The sequence below is a fragment of the Balaenoptera acutorostrata genome, chromosome 7, assembly GCF_949987535.1.
Source record: "Balaenoptera acutorostrata chromosome 7, mBalAcu1.1, whole genome shotgun sequence".
NCBI lineage: Eukaryota > Metazoa > Chordata > Mammalia > Artiodactyla > Balaenopteridae > Balaenoptera > Balaenoptera acutorostrata.
In genome coordinates, this window is record NC_080070.1 from 95,172,198 (window position 1) to 95,199,142 (window position 26,945).

Consider the following 26,945-nt stretch of genomic DNA (forward strand, 5'->3'; position numbering starts at 1 on the left):
GAGAGCTTCCAGGTTGAATGAGTGCAGATGCAGGTAGGGTGGTGTTCTCAGAGAGGGCATGGAAGCTCTGTGCCCTTTCCCCATCCCTTGCCTTATGCAACTTTTCCATGGTAACCTAGTAAATAAACTTGTTTACTGAGTGCTATGAGCTGCTCTAGCAAATTAATAAAATCCAAGGAACTTACAATTTATACTTGCTTGGTAGAAGTACAGGTAACAATCTGTCACACGCACACACACACAATCTTACTCACACTGAGAAAAATAACAGGATTCATTGGCATTATTCACAACATTATTTGAATCGTCAAATGTATTTAATAGTTTGATAACTAAAAGACTATGAAAGATCAATTTCAAAATCACAATGAATTAAAAAAACTAATTTTCTTCTGAGATTTGATTGTGTAATGTATTGCTGGGTCCCTCAGATTAACCCTTTAAAGTGGATACTTTTACCAATTTAATGGACACTGTCTGAATTGTGACATATTTAGTTGAATAAAATAGAAGCCCATTTCTGTAGCTTAACCTTACAATAGCATTTTATTTTCCTCACATATCAAGAAGTCTGAAGGAAGGGAGTCTGAGCCCCTTCTATCATTTTGCTCTATCATCCACACAGGGAAGCTTTTATCTTCATGTTTGTCCAATCATGGAGGCAAGATGGCTTCTCCCTCTTCAGTTGTGCTGTAGCCTGGAGAGAGAAAGGGACAAAAAGAATATCGGTATTAGAAAAACAAAAATATTCCCAGAAGTCTCCAGCAGAAACATATTTGCACCTCATCACCTACACTTTTGTTACATTGCCACCCCTGGATGCAAAAGAGTCTGAGAAGGTGAGTGTTTTATCTGGGAACATTGCCAATCTGAGCAAAAAGGGGTTCTTTCTTATCAGTAAGGAGGTAGTGAGGAATAGCTCTTAAGTAGGAAATTAAGATGGTCTAAAAGTCATTGAATTCAGAATGTTATACAATCACAACCAGTATTTTTAAGCAACATAAATTTTCAGAGTGATACTAAGTTTCAGTAACTATTCACTTTTGCTATATTTGAAGGTTTTATTTTTTCATGAATAGCCATTGTTAATAATGAAATAATATAAAGAAATGTTTTAAGTACTTTACTCTCTGCATTATACTTGTGAGAATGATGTCATTATAGACCATTAACATTTTTTGCATACTAGAATATTCTTTTTTTATATACCTTACTTTAGGGTGACTTTAGGGTCCATGTTATAAATAGTACCAACCTCCTTTGGACAATATCTAAAATCTAAATAATAGTACCTAAATCCAAATTCTAAGGATTTTTCTGAGTTAATTACCAATATGTTTCAAATAACAAGTTTAATGCCCACATACTGATAGCAGAATATTAAGTCCTAAATGGATTCTTTAAGCTAAATGTTGTACATTTATTCAAGAAACTGTTTTATTTTGTATATATTTGCTAGCCTTAATATCTAAAACTCAGTACTTGATAGATACGTTTTTTAAGGTATTAAAATTGTTACCTCTTAAGGACATTTTTCTGTACCTATAAAAATTTTTCTTACTTATATTCTATCTCTCACTAAAATGTAAATCTTAGGTTCTCTGCATTCTTCAAAACCAGTCTTTAATGTTGATAATCAAGAAGGACAGATTTTTCAATGACATTTAGGTGGTGGGGAGGGGGGAGAAGACAGTCGAGATAGGATATCTGTCCTAATATTCTGCCTAAATGATACTCAGAACTGAACATAGTACATTTTTCTAAATGCAAATCTAATACTAATTCACATCTAATATAATACATATTACAGATTTACATCTCAAGTCCTCTGTAGAGGAGAATTAATTCTACCTCATCTTATACATCTTATTGAATACATTTTTTCAAATCTAATTTGATCGTGTTGATTTGTGATAATTTGTGTTTTAAAAATAGTCACACACTACGTATGATATAGGGTGTCAAATATGTCACATGACACATGGGGTTCAGATAAAATACCATTTTCTCCAATTATAAAGGAAAACATGTATAATCTCACATATGAAGACTTTACCCTTATTTGCTTATAGCTAAAGCATTTAGGAAGAAAGGATATATAAAAACACAATTGAGAGACTAACCAAACAAGAATTTTTAAAATATGAAATAATTAAGTGACTTTGTTTTCTCTCAAAATGTCCCTGGAAGTATGCTCTATAAGGTAATTCTTCTCCCTCCCCTGGACAGAATTTTGATTTGTCCCCCACTTCTCTCTTAAGTAATAAAAATCTTCCTGGTATTTTAATCACTTTCAGTTTAGAAACTGATAGGTACAGCTAGAGTAAATAATAAAAACTCCAAATTTTATTCAAAATTAAAGCTTCTGCACTCACCTAATCAACCATGCAACAGAAGGCAGCCCTGTAGTATACAGTATGACTTGGATAGAGACTCTATTTTCCCAACTTGTCTTCTTCCTCTCCTCAAATGCTAATTAGCACTGTTTCTGACCACAGCAGGTTTTAAGATGGTGGAGAGAGGAGATGTGAGGGCATAGGAAAGCTCCTGCATGCTTGTATTTTTGTGAGCTGCCATCATTGACTGCTGTCTCATTTGGGAGGTGTCAAAGCTGACTCTTGGTCTTTCTCCCTTGCAGGGTGTTTCATTTCCTTGTAGGGTTCTTCAGACCATTTACTCCTCTCCCCATTCATTAGCAGGCATCTCTCAACGGTACTTCACTGTGATTTGGGTCTCAGCAGGCCACCTCTTCACAGACTCTCTCTGTTGGGATCCTGTGGTCTTTTAGGCATCCCTTTTGATAAAATCCACTTAAGATGACTGTGGGTCAGCTTTCAGCCACATACGTGTGGTCCACACCTTCTCTATGTACCTGTGGTTCATTTTAAATTATAATTTAAATTATTTTTCAAAACCAAGCTCTCTGTGCTATTGTCACGACTGGTATTTTTCAGATGTATACAGATGTGTTTTAATAGCACTGAAATTAAGTTCAAAGCATAACTGATTCATAGTTATTTTGCAATCATGAATACAGAACATAAAAAAAATATTACGTGTGATGAATGCATTTATTGATTGTTAAAAACATTGAGGATGGCTAAGATAGGCCAACATCCTTCTTTTACAGACAAAAAAACAAAGAATCAATTTAGTAAAATTGTTATTGGCCAGGAGTAGTGTGATTTATGTGGCATACTTCATGTAAAGGTTTATGTGATGTATGGGGTCTAAAGTAAACATATGTGGGTTTGAGTCCTATTTCTATAATTATTAATTATAAGTTACAAGAAGTTGACCAAGTTTAATAAGGTAGGTAATCTCAGTTTCTTCTTCTATAAAATAGGGATAATAATAGCTTTAGTAATTGTATTGTTTGATAATTAAATAAAATGCAATACATATGGTGTGTACCACATAGTAACTTCTTAATAATTGTTAGTTAATTTTGCCTTCTAACACTGTCAATTTTTTTTTAATTACAGCTGTGGCTTCTTCAGGTATCTATTTTATTTTTTATGATTTCTGAAGTTAAAAATAACATATGTATTATATGAACATATACACATATATGTACACATATATTTTTACATTATTTTCAGGTTATTATTAAATTACTATAATGCAGTAGTTAGCAAGTGTTTATTAAAATGAGAATCTTTGTTTATTATACTACATAAAATGAACTTTATCAGGCTATACTTAATTTTTCTGAAAAGCAAATAAATCAGTAAAGGTAAGCTCCTACCTTTAATGATTTAATCTTTGGAATTAGTAAGCCAAGTAGAGAAGCTCTGGTTTTCAATGTAATAGAAGAAAACAGACTATTAAAGGCCTCCATGACAGGCTGGGAGAAAACTCTGTAAGAATTTGGATACATAGTCTAGGATTTTATGATGCAAATCCTGATTATTTAGATGTTCACAAGTCCTCCTCATCTTCTTTTAACAAGTTATTCATGTTGGTGGCCAAATAATCATCAAGCTATTGCTAAATGGAATGGTTAGTATTGCATCTATAGCGTAGTTATCCAAAGAGAGGACACTAGTATTGTTTCCATGTAGATAGTGTCACTACATCCTTGTTTGTTTATACCCCTCATAACTATACATTCATTTCAAGATTCTGAATGTAATGAATGCTCAATATCTTTTCTCCATGTGCTTAAAAGTTTTAGGAAGGATTAGGACAACCTTTTGTCCCCTGATCTTATTTTTCTCTGGCAACACAGATCCAAAACAACACTGCAAGGGTATACTGTATAACACCTAGATCACAGTTCTAGACAATGCCTCCTTCCAATAGCTGAGATTCTAAGATACATTATGTTTAACTGTTAATGAAACCTATTTGGGTGTACTTAGTTCAAGATTAATGTTATTACTTTCTAGGCCCATTCTATGTAGATAACAAATATTTTCCCCTCAAAAATGTTAATGTTTTGTTCATAATAAGATGACAATTTGAGTTATCTTTTCTTATACATTTAGTATATTTCATATAAATATATTTGAAATATCTCTATATACAATTCCTAGGTCTCTCCACTGAAAGGGCTTAGAAGAAATGGCCCAACAGTTGCAATAAACAAGACAAATCACCATATTCTGGTTTCTAAATGTCATTCTCCACTAAAAAATATCAGAGTTAATTGTGGGGAAAGGCAGATTCCAGAGCTGGGGAATAAAAAAACAAGATAAATTTGGAACATTTTGTTATATTAGGAAACAAGGAAATGTTCAAATAATCAGGGGGACACATCAAAAGGATAAGCAAACCATCTTAAAGGAGCTCCTACAGGCCAAATCTGAAACAATTTGAGCATCAAAATAAAGAATATTAGTATTCTAATCCATTAGATTAAATAAGAATCTAGGAGCCCATACTAACACAAACTTTAAAAACAAATAAATAAAGGGACTAATATTAAAGGCTTAGACCTCTACTCATTAGCTTAGTTCATTCAGTAAATGTGTATCAGGTGACTGTACCACAACTTCAAGACGAACCTGCAGGTGAAAATTTCTCCATGACTATAGATAAAGCCTAGAACAAATGCCAATCATTTAGACACTTATCTCCTTAGACACCGGGCAAGTACCAGTATATTGGAAACTTTCTGGGAAAAAAAAGCTCCAAATGTGTATTTCCAATTCTGCATGGTTACTTTAATGCCATTTCTCTGTCATCTCTTAAAGTATGATGCTGTAGTAGTTCCCTGACAGAAACTACCTTTGACTTGGCCTGCCAAAAGGTCTGTATCCTCCTTCCATCTCTTGCTACATCTCCTATAATTTCTCCTTCCCAGCTCCTCATCCAGCTATTCCACTTTTGCCACGCACTTAGGAATTGAAAAAGTCCTCAGCTTACAAATTAGGAACAGTGAGTTCTTTTAAATAAAATGTAATCAATGTCTCAAACATAATTCTATCATCCTAACTTAAAAAGAGGAACAAACAAACCACAAAAAACACACTATTAAATCATGATTTTCATTAAGTAGTACCTGGTTCTCAATGCTAACATATTTAAAAGGCTGAAAATCTACTAAAGTATGCTAAATGGAAAAATCGAAAACTGTGTGTCAAAAATTACTCAATCTTTCCACAATATTTGCATGAGCATAGTTTGCATTAAATATGAAGGATAATATTTAATTTAACATTTTATTGTTTTGAAATGACATAATGATAACAACATTCTAGTGGTTATAGAATATGGCTATAGTCTAGAGTTAGTTTACAGCTATTAACTAGAATAAATATGTCATGGAAACTGTTCTGAAGATAAATGTTGCATTAGTTAAATCACAACGGCAAAAAGATATCCCATTCATTCACTCATTGAACAATGATTTATTGAGTATCTATTATATACTACTAAATACCATGTACTATGCAGTACTACTAATATTATGGATCATAGGTACCCAAGGATGAATTAATAATGTCTCTGTCCTAAAGAAACTTACTAGTGATAAAAGCAGACACATAAATTAGTAATTGCAAAGCAGTGTCTCAAATGCATGAGTCAATGGTAGCACAAAGACTGAGCAATTCTTTGGATGATGGGTGAGAGAGAGTGAGAGGTTTCCTCAGAGTGAAAGCTTGAGGTGGATTTTAAGAGATGAGCCACAGTTTATTAGGCAAGAACGAACGAATGAGCAGCTATTAAACAAAGTCACAGAGGCATAGACTAGCCTGGAACATGGTGAGAAGAGGTGAGGAAAGAATTAAATTTTAAGCAAGGTTCAACTTTTGGAAGGCCTTAGAAACTAACCTAAGTGGTAGCATAACTGAATGTATAAAATAATGAAAGTAGAAATTATTTAGTTTCTGACCTGTCCAGTTCCTTACCACCTCAGGACCTAGGTATTACCCCTTTCCCCTGCCTGAAAAGTCCTTCCCCCAGATTTTTACACAACTGTATGCTGTGCCTCATTCAACTCTTGGCTTAACAATCACCTTTTAATACCACTGAACTGAATTAGTGCCACCCTACCACACCCACCTATTAATCTTCTATTTCCATTGTTTTAAAATCAATAGAGAATAGAAACACAGTTGTAAATATCAATTTTACAACTTTATGTAACATACCCATATACCCTTGATTTCTAATCTCTTTATTCTTGTAAACTAGACTGAGACAATTGTAGAAATTGCTAAGCAACGTTTGGTGTAGTACAGACTCTAGGGATTTGTTAGTTGGCAATCTTCCCTTTATCCTGTAATGAACATATTTTGTTCACTAGTAGCCATATGAGTATGACTAAAGCAGAAGAAACCCTTTCAGAGATATTTGCATTTTATTATCTCAAAAGGATAAATCTCTAATGCAAATTATCAGGCAATATGATAAAACATAGTGAAGTGTTTTGGAGACAGCAGAAAAGATGTTTCTAGCCCTTTAAATCATACCTCATATGCAAATCTTCCTATCCTTGAGGAGACCTACATTTGTCTCCAGAGAAAAGAGCTAGGAAGTAAATCTCCATTAGTACTGAGAAAACTTAGATTTCTTTTATTTAGCATCCTGCTAAAGTGGGAGCCTCAGGGAATGTTTATACATAAACTGTATAAATGTGTATATTTATACACTGTATATTCATTGTAGTTATGTGTCTCCTTTTTCCTACTACTGTATTTTCCTTCATTCATTCAACCTCTGTGAGGAATACAAACATGAGTCATGCTCTCAAGTTATAGCCTAGAAGTGAGGCTGAGCTATGCCTAGAATTTTGTAATACAACCTAATGAAAAGGATCAGGTAGCATTTCATAGGAGTTCAGTAGATAAGATTACTTTCAGCTGATTATATATAAATTAAAAAAAACTTTTAAATAAGAGGTTTATTTAAGCTGGACTTTTAAAGAATCACCTAACCAAAAAATGGTTGGGTGTCAATGAATCTATAGATTACATGAAATGATATGTACATATATGGAAGATATATGTACATGTGCATTTTTGATGGGGGAAGAAGGGTGGGATAAGATCACTAGTATTCATCATATTCTGAAAGACATCTCTGACATTCAGAATGGTTAAAAGCAAACCACACGACACAGAATAGTGTCTGGAGAGGTTTGCAAAATTATTAAAATTAGTATGATTAGAATTACACTCTCATTGCCTCCAATTGTTCATCAGAAGTTTTGCTTCTTAGTAATCTGACTGAGGAAGCATGATGAACTTTTCTTTGAATTTTTTGAAGTATGTTTTTCCAAAGTCTAGAAAACACATCTGATTGTTCCTCACTATTTCAAGATAGGAAATGTTCACTTTATTTCCATATAAACTTTCTTTATACCTACAAGATTTTCCACTATTGACAAAAATTAAGCCCATGATAATATTGTGCCTTTTTTGCTTCTTTCACTTAATTGAAATGGAAACTATTGTCATTTAAAATCAATAACAAAATGATAAAAAATAATAGGGAGGATTAGAATATGGGCATTAAACATCATGTTAAAAATTCATGTAGCATATTTTAAATTTTAAAAAAATTTATGATGGGAAATGATGGGAAACTAAAGGCACATACTAAGGAGATACACAGAGAGAAAAAAGAATAAGTTAAGATGTGCATTTGAAAAACAGGAAGAATAATAATGTGAAAAAACAGAAGTAGTTATAAACGTAAGAGATAATAGTATTTTATAGAGAAGAGTTTTCTATAAGGTTGAGTGCATGAAAAAACAGTAAGATGGTTTTAAAAGATTTAGAATCACAAAGTAGAAAGTGATGGCAATTGAAATACTCAAATAAAAAAAAGGAGGGGATATAGATATAACTACTTGATGGCATGAAATCCAAGTACTTGAATTTTTGAAGTGTTTAAAAAAATCTAGTAAGGAAGGCTAAAAGTATAAAAGCTGTAAGAATATCTTTTTGAGTTTAGTAGAATGTAAATTGATGATAAAAGACTGACAGGCACCAAGTGAGTAAAAAGCCAAATAATAAAAAAAAGAAAGATAAATTCAGATATTGACATTCAATAAGTATGCCTGCATAACACTGCATAAGAAGGAATACATTTCCAGATCCAAAAACAACATTATTCTGTTGTATTTTGTGCATACGTTGAATAAGGTAACAAAAGCATCAGTCACAGAACAAAAAATTACTTTCATGCTTTCTTTGCTTGAGCTGGTCAAATTTCTCTCCATACATGTGAACTCTGTAGTTAGGATGGAGCAATGATTTAAACAATCTTGCAGTTCTCTTTCCTCACTTCGTGTAGTTTGCGTGGTCCATGAATTTCACACAAAGAGATGCTTTACAAAGACCAAAGTCACTTCATTCAGAACTTTCTAGCAGCTAAAATGATCTAATACTCTCATAGATTTAAGTACTCAAATCTTGACTGTCCCCAGATCTTTTACACAGGGCCAGGTGACTAGTTGACAGTCTTGACTGAAAGTAATTTCCTGAGATCTGGAGACACTGGACCATATATTCCCTCCCAATACTAAGACCAATACTAAAAGTAGTAAGATGGCTCTACGAAATGCAGAAGCACAACCAATGACCACTAATTCTAGACTAAAATGAAACAGTTCTGGCCCTTCTATGAAAAATTAGTTGATAGAAACGTAAATGTTACAATCATCAAAATATTTGAGGTTTTGAGGTAAGGAGAATTAGCACTACAATGTAATTTGACGAGATACCAAATAAAATATGCAGCTCCACACGTGTTTGGAGAAGTCTAAGACCCTAATCCTTCCCCTCACTAACTTGCAGAGGCCTGATTTCTCAACATTAGATCCTCACCTTAGAATGTAGTCTTCTTCACTGATCTTTCCTCTCCTCTCTGCTTAGTAAAAGATATTACAAACCAGAGTTCAGTGTTTTCCTCTTCTCATGTTTTGCACTTTGCTAGGTTAGGTCAAAGATTCAAGGTTTCAAAGTGTCCCCACATCTATCTCTGTAACCAAACTCTCTCCGGGACTTGGGCTTGTATTTCCAGTCACTGGACTTAAGCTGTGCACATCTGTGGAGTCACTGGGCTGGGCCCAGAAACCACCAGATAAACATGGCAAATCCTCCTGAAACATCATTTGGCAAAGTTTGAGGGAAAAGTCATATTTCACATTGGTATAAATATGAACCTACTACTACAGAGTAGAATCTATAATCCATAGGACTTTTAGATGAAAACTGGAGACTTCAAATAAGATTACTTTTGGTTGGGGGTGGGTGAGTATATTATTGTTGGAGATGATCTGATAGAAAAGTCTAAGATGCTTTGCATCATGCTAAATAAATCTCCCTTATAAATATGGATTAGCATTTTTGTGTGAATACTGTATCAAGAGTGAAAAGAGGTTTAATAATAGGAATGGCCATGGACAAACTATGAAGCAGGTCAAGCTTATTCTCCACCACCACCACCACCACCACCATCACTACTGCCTCTCAGACCCTGTCCCAAGCTCTTGAAGAATCTGGCTTCTTTTCTTAACCTCAGCCTCAAGGCTAAGTATATTCTGTCTTTTCTTCATCAATATGTGCTCTTCCGCATTCCATTTTCTTAAGACATTAGCATGAATGTAAAGAGATAATCGTTTAACACTAAATATAAAAATTCACATTAAGGTAGTGGTCAGATAGTGGAATTTCATACACTATCACTTTGGATATATCTGTTATTAGGCAGAATTCTGCTGAGCATTTACATTGTGCCAGAGAATGTGCAAAATGATAAGAATGCACAAAATGATAAGAATGCAAAGATGAACTAAAAAGCCCCAGCTATTCTTGCTGTGGAGGACAGACTTGAAAATAAGGAAGTGTATTAGAAGCCATGTTTCCACAAAGGGTACAAGGAGACATAAAGAAGAGTTTGTGTTATGTTGGTAGGAAAAAAAAAAAAGAGTTAGAAAAGGCTCCTGAGAGAAAAGGGCCTTAGAGGTATGTCTTAGAGGGTAAGCAGGTACAAGCCCCACAAATAGAGAGAGATGGCTGTATTTCAGGCAAAGAACCAAGAAATAGCCTAGGGAGTCAAGGAAACTAAGAAATTCAGGATGGATGAAACAAAAGGTTGTAAGGGGAAGGGGAGACCCAGGCCTGACCCTTTGGTAGGACACACGAGTCAGCTGTCTCAGGTCCCATATATGGTGGGGTTTTGGCACAAGGCACTGTACCTCATTGTCCTGATCAAAATATTACTGAAATTTAATTTTTAAATTTCTGTCTTTAATGATATTCCAAGGGACCTAGAACAGATGCTATAAAGGGGCTTCCTTTAGTCTGTGTTTGTTTTGGAGAATGCACATTAGCTGGGCGCCCTGGGTTCCAATTCCAGGGGGTATATGGCGAGATGTGGTTGGAGAGTGTGGAAGGGGCAGAGGAGGATCAAACCAAACTAAGGAGTTTGTACTTTACTGTGTATTTAGTGGGCAGCAGTAGTGGATTTTAAGCAGAGGAGAAAGGAGAGGTTTCAGAAAGTTCTTTCAGCGAATCCAAACACAGGTTTTTGAGGTAAAGGCAGGGAGAGGGAAAATAACCACAATAATATGGGGTAGTTATGTTGATAACCTGAACTAAGTTAGAAACAGTGAGGATATGAATATGTGGTATCCTATAATACTGCAGCAGACAGAATGATGGCCCCCTAAAAGATATCTAGGTCCTAATCCCTAGAACCTGTGAATACGTTATGTTACATGGCAAAGGGAAATTAGGTTTACAGATAGAACTAAGGTTGATAATCAACTGACTTTAAACTAGGGAGATTATCCTGGGTTACCTGGGTGCCTGATGTAATCACAAGAGTCCTGAAAAGTAGAAGAGGTAAGCAGGAGCGTCAGTGTCATGGCGATGGGATGTGAGTAGGCCTTAACTGGCTGTTGTTGGCACTGAAGATGGAGGAAGGGGGCCATATACCAAGGAGGTCAGGCACCCTGTAGGAGTGGGAAAAGGCAAGGAATAGGATTTTCTAGAGATCCAGAAGACACACAGCCCCTCCAACTTCTTAATTTTAGCCCCGTGAGAACCATTCTGGACTTCTGGCCTCCACAACTATAGATAATAAATCTGTGTTGTTTTGAACCACCAATGTGGAAATTTGTTACAGAATCAACAGGAAAAACACAAATACCCAACTCAGCCTTGGCATGAAGAAAGCCCGTGACTGAAAACCACATTGAACATTTACAGTCTCTTCTAAAATGTGAGTCGTATCTTCATCAGAGCTCTGGTCAGGCAGCTCTCACCTTCGTAAAGGTTTTCCTAGATGAGGCACACCGCACTTCGGTCTTACTGTTCATGGTTCTTTATCCTTCCTCTTCAAACACTTAAAGATCTCTTAATATATGGATATAATTTTTATGTCTGTTGATCAACCAATTGCTGACCTTTGTGTCCACTTCTGTTCAGAGAGTAAATTTAAAAATACTCAGTATTAGGGACTTTAAATGTAATACAGCATTAGAAGTAGGAGCTTTAGAGTCACATAGACATGGATCAAGTCACAAATTCACCCCTTATAGGTAGTGTGGCTTTGGGTAATTTATAATACTTGAGCCTCAGTTTCCTCATCTGTAAAAAGGAATAGCAATGTCTTAGGTCAGGATCCCCGGAAACACACTCTGAGGTGAGGACTGTGTGTAATTGTTTTATTAACAAAACACTTCCAGGAAAAACACATAAATTACAGAGTAAGCAAGATAGGGAAGGAAGTGATTTCAGGCAAAATTCTAGCATCAGCATGATCCTGCAGGGGAGCCTTGGGGTGTAAATTACACTTCAGATTTTCTTATTACTAGAGGCTTTTATACTGTGTAGGGCAGTCCTTGGCAAACAGGTGTCCTAGGAGGGAAGTGAACTCCTAATTGGTTCCCCTCTGGCTTTCTGTGCCTGAAGGCAAAATGAGTCTAGTAGCCCTTGGGCAGTCTTCCAAAGAGAGTCTCAGGGGCTGGCTCTGAGAAGTAAAAGAACACAGAACCTAGGGGTAAGTCGGATCCAATCAAAGGGATCCTAAGGGATCAGGATGGAACTTAACTGGGTCTGCCACAAGCATCTACCTCATAGAACTCCTAAGGATTGAATGTACTCATGTTTTTCTTTCTTTAGCTTTTAAGACTCCTGAACTATTTTTCTTTTGGAATAGCACGCAATATCTAGTGCCATGTTCTGCACGTAGAGTGCTCAGCAATGAAATAATTCTTTCGTGACATAGGCATCCATCCCAGAAAGGATAAAGGAGACAAAGGAGAAATAAAGCAAATGTGAAGGATACCAGAATAGAAAGTAACCAAATTAGTCTGAATCTAGCATTTCAAAATGGTCATAATTTCAGTCATATTTTTCAGAGAGCTGGAAACTTGAAAAACTTAAGATTCACAACTATTTGCTTTCATCTCTGAAAAGCTAGGCACAGTAAACCAGCCAAAGAACAAACAATGTATTTATTTGATGACAATAAACCTTACAGGAAATGCCGCCCCTCCCACCGCCAAGAAACAATCTAACGAGTCCCCAGAATACATGTAATTTTTTTCTTAAGGTATCTCCTTCTTTGCTATTCTGGTCCTATACTGATAATTAAAACCTTCAATTTTGATAGCATGTTACAACTTTAAAGTGCATTCACGTTTAAGTGCATTTAAAGAGCATTCAGTTTTACATGATGCTCACACAACCCTGTCATATATTTTCACTCCCTTTTTACAAATGAGGGAACAAGCTCTGACAGAGTAAGTGACCTAGTTAAGGTTGCACAGCTAAAGGCAAGATCCCAACTTCTGACACCCAAGAAAGTACTTTCCTCAGGGTTCTACATGATTCGTCACCTTGTATGAGTCAAGATCCAGTCAGGAGACAGAAATCACACCAAAATTAGAACAGGGAACATTTAATATTAAGAATTATTAACTAGCAGTTCTTCTTTTAAGAGAGAAGAAGATATCACTAAAGAATACAGGAAGAGTGGATTAAGGGAGCAGACACTACCCCAGGGCTGTGGGAGAGTACTCAAGGAGGGATAACTTAGAAGAACTACCCCCATCCCTGCTCTCTACCCTACGAAGCCTGAGAGACAGTCCTCATTGGAGATAATGAGGCTGTGGCCCATTTGACAGTCAAGAAATTGCTTGAGGTGTCACAGACTGGGTTGGTGAGAAAAACGACCAGCTAGGGGGCCAGTGAAACTTGCTAGGAAGTCACCCACTGGGTTGCTGGTGAGGCTTACTAGGAAGTCACACACTGGGGGACTGGCCAAACTTCCTGGAGGGTGTGAAATACTTGGTTTCTTGGATACCACTGACCAGCACACCATAGGAGCAAGAAGAAAAGCACTGGAAACAAGAAGAGGAGCCCCTGTTATATGCAGTGTCCCTCCAGCACCTTCTATTGACAAGTGCTAACACTGAGTCAACTGAAAACAAAGAAATGTTTACAGGTTCCAGCTCTAATTATCACAATTCAGGGCAAAAAAAAAAGATGAATTAGGAGCTTCCAAACACTAAATTAGCTGGCACACACCTCAATGACTCTCCTGGGTTCTTAAGGGTAAAATACTTTTATGTCAAATTCCTGCTCCATTTGTTTTCTTTTTCCCTAAGTACCTCTACAATAAAATGCAGACCCAACCTCTGGGGACACGACACTATGTACTGATTGCTGGTAGGATATGTGGTAATTGCACGGGAAGAGTGTACAACACAGTGACTGAGACCACGTCTTGAGTCAAACACTTGGGTCTGAATGTTAGCTTCACCACTGACTAAAACTGCAGCCTTGCAAAAATTAACCTCTGTATGCCTCAGTTTCCTTATCTGTAAAAGGGGATGATAATAGTACATACTTTACTAAGATGTCAGGAGAAATAAATTAATATATGTAAAGCCTATAGAACAACATGTGATAAATGTTAAAAAAGATAAATGATAAAAAAGAACTTTATAAATATTAGTATTACCCATACGTGTTAGTTTGTAAATGGCGTTTAAAAATACACACTGCATTCGGTTCTCATTACCAATTTCCACTTAAGACTGTATCTCATAATGCTAAAACCCAACTTCGTTGGGTGACACTGGGCTACGGTACAAAAAGTCCTGCCCATACCTGGGCATTGCCTGCATCTCTGGCTTCAGATCCTGGCATTGCTCCTGGCTCACTGAATAATCCTCATCAATCAAAGCCAATTCATTGGGGACCCATTTTCTCAAGTGCAAAAAGACACGGTTAAATCATCTTTCTTTAAGATCTCTTCCGTTGTGACTAACTTTGATCCCCCACTTCCCCAAACAGTGAGTTATACGAGAAGGGGAAAAAAGAGGAAATGATCATTTTCAGTGCCTACCCATCTATGTCAGGCAAGCGTTTTGCACGTACTGCCTGATCTCATCCTTACTGTAGTCCTGTCAGATTAGTACTTTTAACCCTATTTAACAAATAAGGAAACTGAGGCTCAGAAAGGTCGACATTTCATTCAAGATCACACTCCTGCTAAGTAGCGGAGCCTGAATTCAAACTGGGTCCTTCTGTTTGGGTCGACTAAGCATTTTAAACTGTTCCGCTTGCCTCCCACACTGTCTTCATCTCAGACAGCAAGAATCCTAACAGCTCAGTGCTTTTCATGCTTTGCTTTGAAGAGATGAGTGGGTGTGCCCATTTTTTTCTTTTTTAATTATCATTTGGAAACTAAAGCAAATTAAATTCACCTACCAGTTACAGGAATTTAAAAAGTCACCCCTAACATCTCACACACGAAACTAGCCTTTGAGTGAAACCCAGCGGCCCTCCTGCATCCTGGCGCCCCGGTCCTCACCTCTCCTCCCGGCTGCAAACTTGGTGAAGGGAAAGGAGCCTGGTGGCGGGCCAGCGAGCTGAGTTCCAGCCCCTGTTCTGCCGCTCTGTCAACCCTCGGAGGCTTCTTCTCCTTCAAGGTAGCAGGAGGTTGTCTGCTCGGGTCAACTTTTAGGGTTCCTCCCGCGTCCCAGCCCGGCCGCTCTGAGGGCGCCCGCGGCGAGGGCGTGCCCAGCGGTCTCGCCGCAGATCCCGCGTGAAACCGCCCAGTTCTCTGAGGAGGCTGCTCACCGCAGCCGTCCCCACCCCCATCCCGCAGTCCCTTTCTTCCCGCTTTTCTAACGTGGACAAGTGAAGCCCCTACCCTTCGGTGCCTGGAATCGCCTTTCACGAGCCAAGCCTCCGCTAAGTTCCCGTCTGCACCCGAGGCCGGGGCGCTGCTTCCCCCTCCCCGGCTGACAGAAAAAACAGTCTGCAGTTCTCTAACTTTACGCTCCTCTGAGGGGAATTCTGAGAACTCTGCGACGGGTCTGACTGAAACGTGAGAAGACAAAGCCTGTCTAATCAGTGAACTCCGACGCCTCCACCCGGCTCGCAGCGCCCAGGCCTTCTCCGGCGAGTGCACGCCGGGCGGGTCCCAGAGCTCCGCTTTCTCACGCCAGGATTCCGCGCCCCGAGGCTCGCGGCGCTCGAGCCGCAGCGCCCGGCACTGGGCAAGCCGAAGTCCAGGTGCCGCTATTTCTGCTCCGGCCCGCCCAGGTCTGAGGAAGTCAGGGCGTGCTCACAGCGCGGCAGCCTAGCGCGGCGCTCGGCCGCCGGGAGGCTGAAGAAAGGTCCGCGCTGGGCTCGCAGCCCTTCCTGCCGGCCTCCCCACGCCGGGCCTCGGCTCCCCTCGTTTCCCGCTCCCGCCTCCTCCCGTAGACTGCCAGGCGGACCCAGCCTGCCTCTCTCTCAGCCTTCACTACCGGGTCAAGCGGCGGAGGGAGGGAGAGGAGACAGCGGCGAAGCGGCTCCCCACCCGGCGCGCGCGTGCCCCTCCTCCCCCTCCAGCCCGCTCCCTCCTCCTCTGCCCTCTGCCTCCTCCCGTGTTGCCAGTACAGTACAACTAGTACGCGCGCACACAGGCACAGACACGCGCGGGCGCGCGCGGACCCTGCCGCTGCCACTGCAGCTACCATGGATATCAGCTAACAACACACGCTCAGGCGCGCGCGCGCGCTCCCACTCGCACCACGCAGGAGTGGCCCCCGGCATCCTTACCCTCCTTCCCCACCCCCACCCCACCCGCTCCCCAGCTCGGCTACTGCTCGCTCTGGCTGCTGCCGCCGCCGCCGCCACCACCGCCGCCACCACCACAGCTCTCTTCTGCTGCGGGGCCACAGCCTTGAGTGTCATTCAAGGGACAGCACAACCTCACCCAAGCTCTCCTACCTCTGCCCAGCCGTCCCTGTCATCCTCCCCCTTCCTCGTCCACACTCCATCCAAAGAAGAGGGAAAGCACCGAACAGAGGCGGGAGGAAGGCAAAGTCTGCTCTTCTCACCTCTTGGCCCCCTGGCTCCTCCATCCTCATTCTCTCAGCACCAACTCCCCTACCCCAAAGGAATCCCTCAGGAGCTGAGGCGACTCACCCCACTGCCATGTCCAAAAGCTTGAAAAAGAAAAGCCACTGGACTAGCAAAGTCCATGAGAGTGTCATTGGCAGGAACCCGGAGGGCCAGCTGGGCTTCGAACTGAAGGGGGGCGCCGAGAATGGACAGTTCCCCTACCTGGGGGAGGTGAAGCCCGACAAGGTGGCCTATGAGAGCGGCAGCAAGTTGGTGTCTGAGGAACTGCTGCTGGAAGTAAACGAGACCCCCGTGGCGGGGCTCACCATCAGGGACGTGCTTGCCGTGATCAAACACTGCAAGGATCCCCTCCGGCTCAAGTGTGTCAAGCAAGGTGAGCGCAGCGGCTTGCTCGGTGCTTTGCCAGGAGGCTGGACCGCTCCAAGCGCGGGGCATAATGGAAGGGTGGGCTCGCGTGTGGAAGGGGGTGTGTTGCGCGACGGTGGGGTGAGGTCGGGAGAGAACCGGCAGAGCAAGTGGGCTTTGCCCGGGTTCCGAATGGGGGTCTCGGTGGAAGGGAGGGGTGGATTGCGGTGGGGCGTGCAACTTTGTTTGCGCAGTTATCCCCTCCCCTTTGGTAGGTGTTCGGCCTTGTCTGACCTCGGAGGTGCAGGCGAGCTCCCGGGGCAATTGAATGTGCGTCAGCGGCACGGCCCGCAGTGGATGAAGAGCTTTTAGGGAAGGAGGGAAGGAAGGAAGGAAGGAAGAAAGGATGGAAGAAAAGAAGGAGGCAGGGAGAAAGGGGAGGAGGGAGAAAGGGGAGGAAGGAGCAACTTGAGGGTGCAGCGGCATCACCAGCAGGGCGGAGAGGAGTAGGGGGTGGCGGGACGAGCGGAGAGCTGCGCCCTCCGTTTCGGGAGCTGGACTGAAGACGCCTTGGGGGAATCCCTGAGCCACTAGTTGACGAAGAAGGGACGGGGCAGATTGCTTCGGGCGCTTGGACGGGTCTTCCTTAACTTTTTCCCTGCCTCACTCCCCTGTCCCCCTCCCCCGCCCACGACCGTGTCATGTGGGCACCGCGCGTCACGTGCGCACTGACTAACCCGGGCGCTCACCCCGAGCTGGCCCGCGGGAGGCGGTTCGCGAGGAAGGCGCGGCACCAGCAGCGGGTTCTAGCGTTGGGGGTCAGGAGGAGAGACGTGGTTACCGGAATGTTCTTTACTATGAACATTGGGTTGAGTGGAAGTTCTCTGTGGTCGGACTCCCCTCTGGCTTCGGATTTGGGCAGAGGGGGGAGGGGGGCGTGTTTCTGAGGAGGAGTTGGATGGAAAAGCCAGCTGGTTACAACTCAGGCTCGGTCAGCTCCAACCTGGTTTAATGAGGCTCAGCTGAAGGCTGTGATGGGCAATTGCAGAACTCTCTCACTGTCTTTTCCGGAAAGAAAATTATGGTCCGGAAGGAGGGAAGGGGGAGATAAAAGTTTCTTGGGAAGAGGACAACTTTAGCTCGAATAAAGTAGTGTATCTTTGTTTTCCACGTGGGATTGCATACGTTTTGTAGCTCACATTCGCATCTCGTGTGTGGCATGTATGTATATGTGCACATTCACATCAATCTAAAGGTTTCTTGTTGGTGATACATTGTTTGTCCTGCCTCATCGATGGAATTGAGCTGTCATTGCCTGCATTTTGAACAACCACTTAATCTTATTGTATGATCAACTGTCAAGAAACACTCTTGGGATATGAAACACTCTTAGGGAGCTATTCTTCTCTATAAACCAGTTTTAAAAGTAAGCCAGTGAAAAATGAAATCTCAGTCAAAATTTCTTAACTGTAAATTGCCATACAAAAAGAGTGTTCATTGGGGATTCTTGAGTATTAGTAGCTGATGACTTGAGATAGGCTAATGTGAACATTGACTTGTAGGTCAACATAGCTCCATACTGAATGAAACTGAAGAATATGAGTTTGGTAGGAAGGCAAATAGAGTATCTTACTATTTTTCAAGATGACATACCACAGGCTCAAATATAGGCGTTCATGTTAACATATTTGATGTCATGGTACTATCTTGTAGCAATAGATATAAATGTAAGGTTTTGGTTTTGAGTCCAAAAATCTACTTTACAATTGATGACCATGGTTTTTTTGGCAACAAGGTTGGTATTTGTAGTGGAAAGTGGCTGAAAACCTTAAGGCGTTGTTAAGTTGGACTAATGATAATATCCTAATGAGGGAGGTGATTGTCCTATTATAGTTTATAATTATTACCACATTTTAATGTACTCATTCTGAGCACTGCATTTTGAGATGGACCTTCCCAAACTGTAACTCTAGCAGCAAGAAAAGAAAAGAAAGAAAGGGAGATTGTTGGGTATTGTCAATCTATTCTATAAAATCCAGTGGAAAGACTTGGAAAAGTGAAAGCATGAAAGCTGTCATTAAATATTGAAAAGCTATCAAGTAAGAAAAGGAATTCTGACTATCCTGTGATAGTCTATAGGGTCAAACTAAGATGAATCTATGAAAATGTTTAAAGGATGAAGCATCTTTATTAAGAAGATTCTAATAGAGCTTTAAAAAATAAATCTGTGGACTATATTGTGAACTCATGAGCCCCCATCATTGTGAGTGTTTATGAAGAGGCCAATGACCACATGCCATGGATTCTTACGTAAGATGGGTACCTGGACTAGATCTCATTTATATCCTTCCGTGATTTGATCCAAGGCAGTCTCTGATACTCAACTTCTGTGTTAGAGATTTTATTTGGAAGATTACTGTGTTTAGAACTCATGGCATATACACATATAACATGATATATTTAGGGAAAATTTCTTTTCATTCTGTATTAACCTTCAGTTCTGGGCTTCACTGGGCCATTGATGATTGATGTTCATAATGATGTTCACAGAACCCCCACAGGGATCTGATTAACCTCCTGAATCACTAACCAAGGAGCAAAAATAATTGCTTCTTTTAGCTTTTGTGGAAAATATAATCCTCTTTTATATTCTTCTGTGTATGGTGATTCATATACTATTCCCTTGTTGAAATCTTTCTTTCCCTTGTCAAATAATAATAGGTTTACTTTATCATTGTAAGCAAAGTGAAAATTTCAGAACTGTAGATACAGTGCCTGTGTGTCTTGGGTTTCACTATAGATTTCACTTGCTCAGTAGTTTTATTTCTAGAGAGCCAGTAAACTAGCATAACTGAAAAACTTAAACATGGCTTGTTTAGCAGTTGTATTTTTAAAATATTAATGAGATAGTTGATTTTCAAGTATTCAAGCATTGGGTATTATACAGAAACTACATATATAATCAGGTAAACTAAGGCAGATTTTGCAAAGAAAAGAAGTTTGAATAACAAGAATATTGATTGAAAAGTGCACCAGATAAAATTGCATTGTTTAATCACTTTTTATTTATGTGTTTGGCTAATTTTATATTACAGTTGTTATAAGATTAAATTATCATAATTTTAAAAGAAGGTGAACTACCAGAATTTTAAGACACACTAGGCAAATAGATGTAGTTTTTCTACATTGTATAAATGTTTTTAAAGCCATTTTTGGAAGCCATTTAATTAAATTCAGGGGATTTCTTTTTTAATTTAAGCTGCATTTAATCCACACAGTGATGAGTCACATATGAAAAATATCCTTTATTGTCACATCCTATTATTATTTATAAACTATGGCTTTTTAGTTTATAATAATAAACTTTCCTCACCAAACTATTTAATCTAAATTAGCACTTCTGTTCTATGATCTCATTAATGCAGTGGACGCAATTGAGGGAAGTTTCTTGAGTGATTTTGAGATCTGTGCTGAAGAGCTAAAGTTTTTTTTTTCTTTTCTTTTAAAATCTGCACTAAAGTTCACAGCAGCCAGTTACATAGACCATTGTGTCCTACATTCCTTGCTACTGCATCTAAAACCACATGGGGACCTACATAGCCTGAACTTATTTTCCCGTTTAGGATCTCACGATGGAAAATAAAAGACAAAAAGTTTTATAATTCTTCCAATGTAGGAGAAGGGCCAAGTAAAGCCTTTGAAATTCAGTTCTAGAGAAGATGTACATGGCTCTCCCTCCTATTGCTCCTTTCAAAGATGCCTTCAAAGGAAAGAAGATCCAAATTTATTGAGTCATGCTTTCTTTTTGACTGACTTCAAGGTAGTATCATAGAGTTAAACCTCTATGCTTCCTTTATTTGAAAAGCTGAAAACAAATTGTGCCAAATTTTCTCCAAGATTGATTTTCCTCCATAGAAATTTATGTATGTGAATTTTATTGAATTGTTTAAACAATTTGATCAGTTAATTTTTTAAGATAAAGTATCTTTAATGTTTTGGAACAAGGTTAATGAGACACTTATCTTTGGGCATAATTTATGGGGGATGCTACTTTAGTTTTTCAGTATATTTTTTAATGTATGTAATTTAGGTAGTATGACCTTGAATGCTAAATATGACTGTTTGCTTTTTGTATGTGTTTGTTTTGAATGAGAGTAATCTTGGGGTGAAATCACAGCTAATGTATTTAAGTGCCACCATTTCTGCTCTTAACATTTATACGGTGCAATCTTTTGCCATATTTCTTATGCTCACTTTTCTTTTTAGTTGCTTGAAATTCACACATTCACATTCATAATGAGCAAAAAGTTTTCACATTTGACAACCCTGACTGCTTGTAGTTTAAACAATGGCTTTCAAATGCATAGCAGTCCCTGGCTGAATCATTTCCCTCAAGAGTTGTGATAGTGTAGCCATTAAATGTAGTCTCCCAAGTAGCCTGTCTGGGTTTGAATCCTGAGTATGCCACTTAGTATTGGCTATATAAACAAGTTGTCTAGCCTGGGGTAGTAATAGTATCTTGAGCATATTAAATAAGTTATGTATTTAAATGATGTAGTGTCTGGCAGATAATAAGCATTATGTAAGTGTTAGTAAATGTTATTCCAAGCATACTGGTCATTTTGAGCTAGTGTCATGAACTGTTTTTAACTTTCAAGATATTTTACACTTAATTGAAGACTAACTGAAAAATAGAAAATGATTGACTAGTTAATACCATGAGTAATTTGCAAGTAGTAGTCTTCTTTGAAAAGCATTAATATGAAGAGTAATGCCATTAAGTGGAATGGAACATGTTTTCACGTTTTAAAAATAACTCTCACTGATACCACCTTTATGTGTAAAGATCTGTTTTATATTTATTTTATACTCTAGCCATAATTTTTCCCCAGTTATTTATTTCCTTTGTACCCATATCTCTTCTCCTAAACAGTTGGTGAATATATTGAATCATTTACTCTAGGCTTGACAAGCACAGAAATCCTATTAGAATTCACTAATTTAACCTTAGGAATTTATTTATACTTCTTGCATGTGACTATTAGATGCTAGTATCATGGGTTTTTTTAAATAATCGTATTTTATTTATTTATTTTTGGCTACGTTGGGTCTTCGTTGCTGCGTGTGGGCTTTCTCTAGTTGCGGTAAGCAGGAGCTGCTTTTCCTTGCGGTGGCTTCTCTTGTTGCAGAACGTGAGCTCTAGGTGCACGGGCCTCAGTAGTTGTGGCACACAGGATCAGTAGTTGTGGCTCGCAGGCTCTAGAGCGCAGGTTCAGTAGTTGTGGCGCATGGGCTTAGTTGCTCCGTGGCATGTGGGATCTTCCCAGACCAGGGCTCAAACCCATGTTCCCTGAATAAGCAGGCGGATTCTTAACCACTGTGCCACCAGGGAAGTCCCGACTATTATCATGTTTTAAGGCAGAACTTTTATTTCTTAGCTAGAAATCAAGACCTCATAAAGAAGGGCAGTAACGAAACAGAATTAATTCCTAAGTGTTCACAGTCAACCATGTATAATAAAGAAAAATACATCAAAATTCAGCAAAAGGTTTACTTTGCATCTGTGAGCAAGTCAGCAGCTCAATATGAGTAATTCTCTATATTAACACTTTAAAGATGAAGGAACCAACAGTGTATTTACCACCAGCCTCCCCCAGTGAGTTTAGCATTTCAGCTGACTTAGTCCCTTCTTAGAATTCAATAGGAACATCTACCTTGAAGGTCCAGTGCCCAATATTAATTTAAAAAACATTTTTTTTAATTTAATTTAATTTATTTTTTTATACAGCAGGTTCTTACTAGTCATTAGTTTTGTACACATCAATGTATACATGTCAATCCCAATCGCCCAATTAATCCAATATTAATTTTTAAAAATCTTTCTAAGCTACAATCTGGCTATTTATCGTGATAAGAAACATGGAATAGGGTCTTACAACTTGCTTAGTATTGTGACTCTTTAATTATTTATTCCGTTCTAGTCTCAGCTCCCTCTCTTCTGTTTACAGAAAGGACTGATGTGATATTTCCTTTAATAAAAGTAAATTATGATTAATTTTGTATAGATAATTTAGTAATAGGTTGATAAGTACTGATTTTTACATAGACTTATATAGGGATATGCATCTGCTTAAAACTGTTGTAAAATACTCATATTGTCATAGGAAGTTAATAATTGCTTCTATTATTACATTTCATTGACATGTTACTCTATTAAAAAAGACTCCATTTGGAGATTAATTTTTTTAAAACTTAAAAAAAAATTTGTTTAAAGTTTAATATACAGGAGGGAGGGAGAAGATGGCGGAAGAGTAAGACGCGGAGATCACCTTCCTTCCCACAGATACAGTAGAAATACATCTACACGTGGAACTGCTCCTACAGAACACCCACTGAACGCTGGCAGAAAACGTCCGACCTCCAAAAAGGCAAGAAACTCCCCCCGTACTTGGGTAGAGCAAAAGAAAAAAGAAATAACAGAGACAAAAGAATAGGGACGGCACCTGCACCAGTGGGAGGGAGCTGTGAAGGAGGAAAGGTTTCCACGCACTAGGAAGCCCCTTCGCGGGCGGAGACTGCGGGTGGCGGAGGGGGGAAGCTTTGGAGCCACGGAGGAGAGCGCAGCCACAGGGGTGCGGAGGGCAAAGCGGAGAGGTTCCCGCACAGAGGCTCGGCGCCGAGCAGCACTCACCAGCCCGAGAGGCTTGTCTGCTTCCCCGCCGGGGCGGGCGGGGCTGGGAGCTGAGGCTCGGGCTTCGGTCGGATCGCAGGGAGAGGACTGGGGCTGGCAGCGTGAACACAGCCTGAAGGGGTTAGCGCACCACAGCTAGCCGGGAGGGAGTCCGGGGAAAAAGTCTGCAGCTGCCGAAGAGGCAAGAGACTTTTTCTTCCCTCTGTGTTTCCTGGTGCGCGAGGAGAGGGGATTCAGAGCGCCGCCTAAACGAACTCCAGAGACTGGCGCGAGCCGCAGCTATCAGCGCAGACCCCACAGCAACAGGGGCGCAGAGGGAAAAACGGAGAGACCCCCGCACAGAGGCTCGGCGCCGAGCGGCGCTCACCAGCCCGAGAGGCTTGTCTGCTCACCCACCGGGGAGGGCGGGGCTGGGAGCTGAGGCTCGGCTTCAGTCGGATCGCAGGGAGAGGACTGGGGCTGGCGGCGTGAACACAGCCTGAAGGGTTTAGTGCACCACAGCTAGCCGGAAGTGAGTCCGGGAAAAAGTCTGCAGCTGCCGAAGAGGCAAGAGACTTTTTCTTGCCTCTTTGTTTCGCGGCGGGCAAGGAGAGGGGATTCAGAGCGCCGCCTAAACGAACTCCAGAGAAGGGCGCGAGCCGCGGCGATCAGCGCGGACCCCAGAGACGGGCGTGAGACGCTGGGGCTGCTGCTGCCGCCTCCAAAAAGCCTGTGTGTGAGCACAGGTCACTCTCCACACCGCCCCTCCCGGTAGCCTGTGCAGCCCGCCACTGCCAGGGTCCCGGGATCCGGGGACAACATCCCCGGGAGAACGCACTGCGCGCCTCGGGCTGGTGCAACGTCACGCCGGCCTCGGCCGCCGCAGGCTCGCCCCGCCTCCTCTGTACCCCTCCCTCCCCGTGGCCTGGGTGAGCCAGAGCCCCCGAAGCAGCTGCTCCTTTAACCCCGTCCTGTCTGGGCGGGGAACAGACACCCTCAGGCGACCTACACGCAGAGGAGGGTCCAAATCCAAAGCTGAACCCCAGGAGCTGTGCGAACAGGGAAGAGAAGGGGAAATCTCTCCCAGCAGCCTCAGAAGCAGCGGATTAAAGCTCCACAAACAACTTGATGTGCCTGCATCTGTGGAATACCTGAATAGACAACGAATCATCCCAAATTCAGGAGGTGGACTCTGGGAGCAGGAGATATTAATTTTTCCCCTTTTCCTTTTTTTAGTGAGTGTATATGTATATGCTTCTGGGTGAGATTTTGTCTGTATAGCTTTGCTTTACAATAGCTTTATTTTACTTCACTATATTATAGCCTCTTTCTTTCTTTCTTTCTATTTTTTCTCCCTTTTACTCTGAGCTGTGTGGACGAAAGGCTCTTGGTGCTCCAGCCAGGCATCAGGGCCGTGCCTCTGAGGTGGGAGAGCCAACTTCAGAACACTGGTCCACAAGAGACCTCCCAGCTCCACGTAATACCAAACAGCAAAAATCTCCCAGAGATCTCCATCTCAACATCAAGACCCAGCTTCACCCAACGACCAGCAAGCTACAGTGCTGGACACCCTATGCCAAACAACTAGCTAGACAGGAACACAACCCCATCCATTAGCAGAGAGGCTGCCTAAAATCATAATAAGGCCACAGACACCCCAAAATACACCACCAGACGTGGACGTGCCCACCAGAAAGACAAGATCTAGCCTCATCCACCAGAACTCAGGCACTAGTTCCCTCCACCAGGAAGCCTACAGAACCCACTGAACCAACCTTAGCCACTGGGGACAGATACCAAAAACAACGGGAACTATGAACCTGCAGCCTGTGAAAAGGAGACCCCAAACACAGTAAGAGAGGCAAAATGAGACGACAGAAAAACACACAGCAGATGAAGGAGCAGGCTCAAAACACACTGGACTTAACAAATGAAGAGGAAATAGGTAGTCTACCTGAAAAAGAATTCAGAATAATGATAGTAAGGATGATCCAAAATCTTGGAAATAGAATAGACAAAATGCAAGAAACATTTAACAAGGATGTAGAAGAACTAAAGAGGAACCAAGCAATGATGAAGAACACAATAAATGAAATTAAAAATACTCTAGATGGGATCAATAGTAGAATAACTGAGGCAGAAGAAAGGATAAGTGACCTGGAAGATAAAATGGTGGAAATAACTACTACAGAGCAGGATAAAGAAAAAAGAATGAAAAGAACTGAGGACAGTCTCAGGGACCTCTGGGACAACATTAAACGCTCCAACATTCGAATTATAGGGGTACCAGAAGAAGAAGAGAAAAAGAAAGGGACTGAGAAAATATTTGAAGAGATTATAGTTGAAAACTTCCCTAATATGGGAAAGGAAATAGTTAATCAAGTCCTGGAAGCACAGAGAGTCCCATACAGGATAAACTCAAGGAGGAACACGCCAAGACACATATTAATCAAACTGTCAAAAATTAAATATAAGGAAAACATATTAAAGGCAGCAAGGGAAAAAAAAACAAATAACACACAAGGGAATCCCCATAAGGTTAACATCTGATCTATCAGCAGAAACTCTGCAAGCCAGAAGGGAGTGGCAGGATATACTTAAAGTGATGAAGGAGAAAAACCTACAACCAAGATTACTCTACCCAGCAAGGATCTCATTCAGATTTGATGGAGAAATTAAAACCTTTACAGACAAGCAAAAGCTGAGAGAGTTCAGCACCACCAAACCAGCTTTACAACAAATGCTAAAGGAACTTCTCTAGGCAAGAAACACAAGAGAAGGAAAACACCTACAATAACAAACCCAATACATTTAAGAAAATGGGAATAGGAACATACATATCGATAATTACCTTGAATGTAAATGGATTAAATGCTCCCACCAAAAGACACAGGCTGGCTGAATGGATACAAAAACAAGACCCATATATATGCTGTCTACAAGAGACCCACTTCAGACCTAGAGACACATACAGATTGAAAGTGAGGGGATGGAAAAAGATATTCCATGCAAATGGAAATCAAAAGAAAGCTGGAGTAGCAATTCTCATATCAGACAAAATAGACTTTAAAATAAAGACTATTACAAGAGACAAAGAAGGA

At 40.6% G+C, this 26,945-nt stretch overlaps 2 protein-coding genes across 5 annotated transcripts in view; one reads left to right on the forward strand and one right to left on the reverse strand.

The window, feature by feature from the left end:
• Positions 1-321: 321 nt before the first annotated feature.
• LOC103009547 (uncharacterized) lies at positions 322-16,658 on the reverse strand. The gene is made up of 3 exons (XM_057549658.1): positions 16,367-16,658; positions 15,286-16,043; positions 322-697 (listed from the first exon to the last, which is right to left on the reverse strand). The coding sequence occupies exons 1-3, from the start codon at positions 16,656-16,658 to the stop codon at positions 614-616; spliced, it is 1,134 nt and encodes a 377-aa protein (XP_057405641.1). The 3' UTR covers positions 322-613.
• MAGI2 (membrane associated guanylate kinase, WW and PDZ domain containing 2) overlaps positions 16,563-26,945 on the forward strand; it is a 1,355,072-nt gene continuing 1,344,689 nt past the window's right edge. For all 4 annotated transcript variants that reach the window (XM_007187116.3, XM_007187118.3, XM_057549547.1 and 1 more), the window contains exon 1: positions 16,563-17,202. In XM_007187116.3, the coding sequence (XP_007187178.2) occupies positions 16,902-17,202 (301 nt within the window). In that variant the 5' untranslated portion in view covers positions 16,563-16,901. The remainder of the gene's footprint in view (positions 17,203-26,945) is intronic.

What these genes read in the sequence shown, in the direction of transcription:
- LOC103009547 (XM_057549658.1), bottom strand. Translation starts at nt 16,658, where the DNA reads ATGACACTCAAGGCTGTGGCCCCGCAGCAGAAGAGAGCTGTGGTGGTG. An exon ending in TGTGTGCGCGCGTACTAGTT is followed by an intron (nt 16,044 to 16,366) that starts GTACTGTACTGG and finishes CCGCGCTGTGAG; the next exon opens with CACGCCCTGACTTCCTCAGA. An exon ending in GTTTGCAGCCGGGAGGAGAG is followed by an intron (nt 698 to 15,285) that starts GTGAGGACCGGG and finishes TTCTCTCTCCAG; the next exon opens with GCTACAGCACAACTGAAGAG.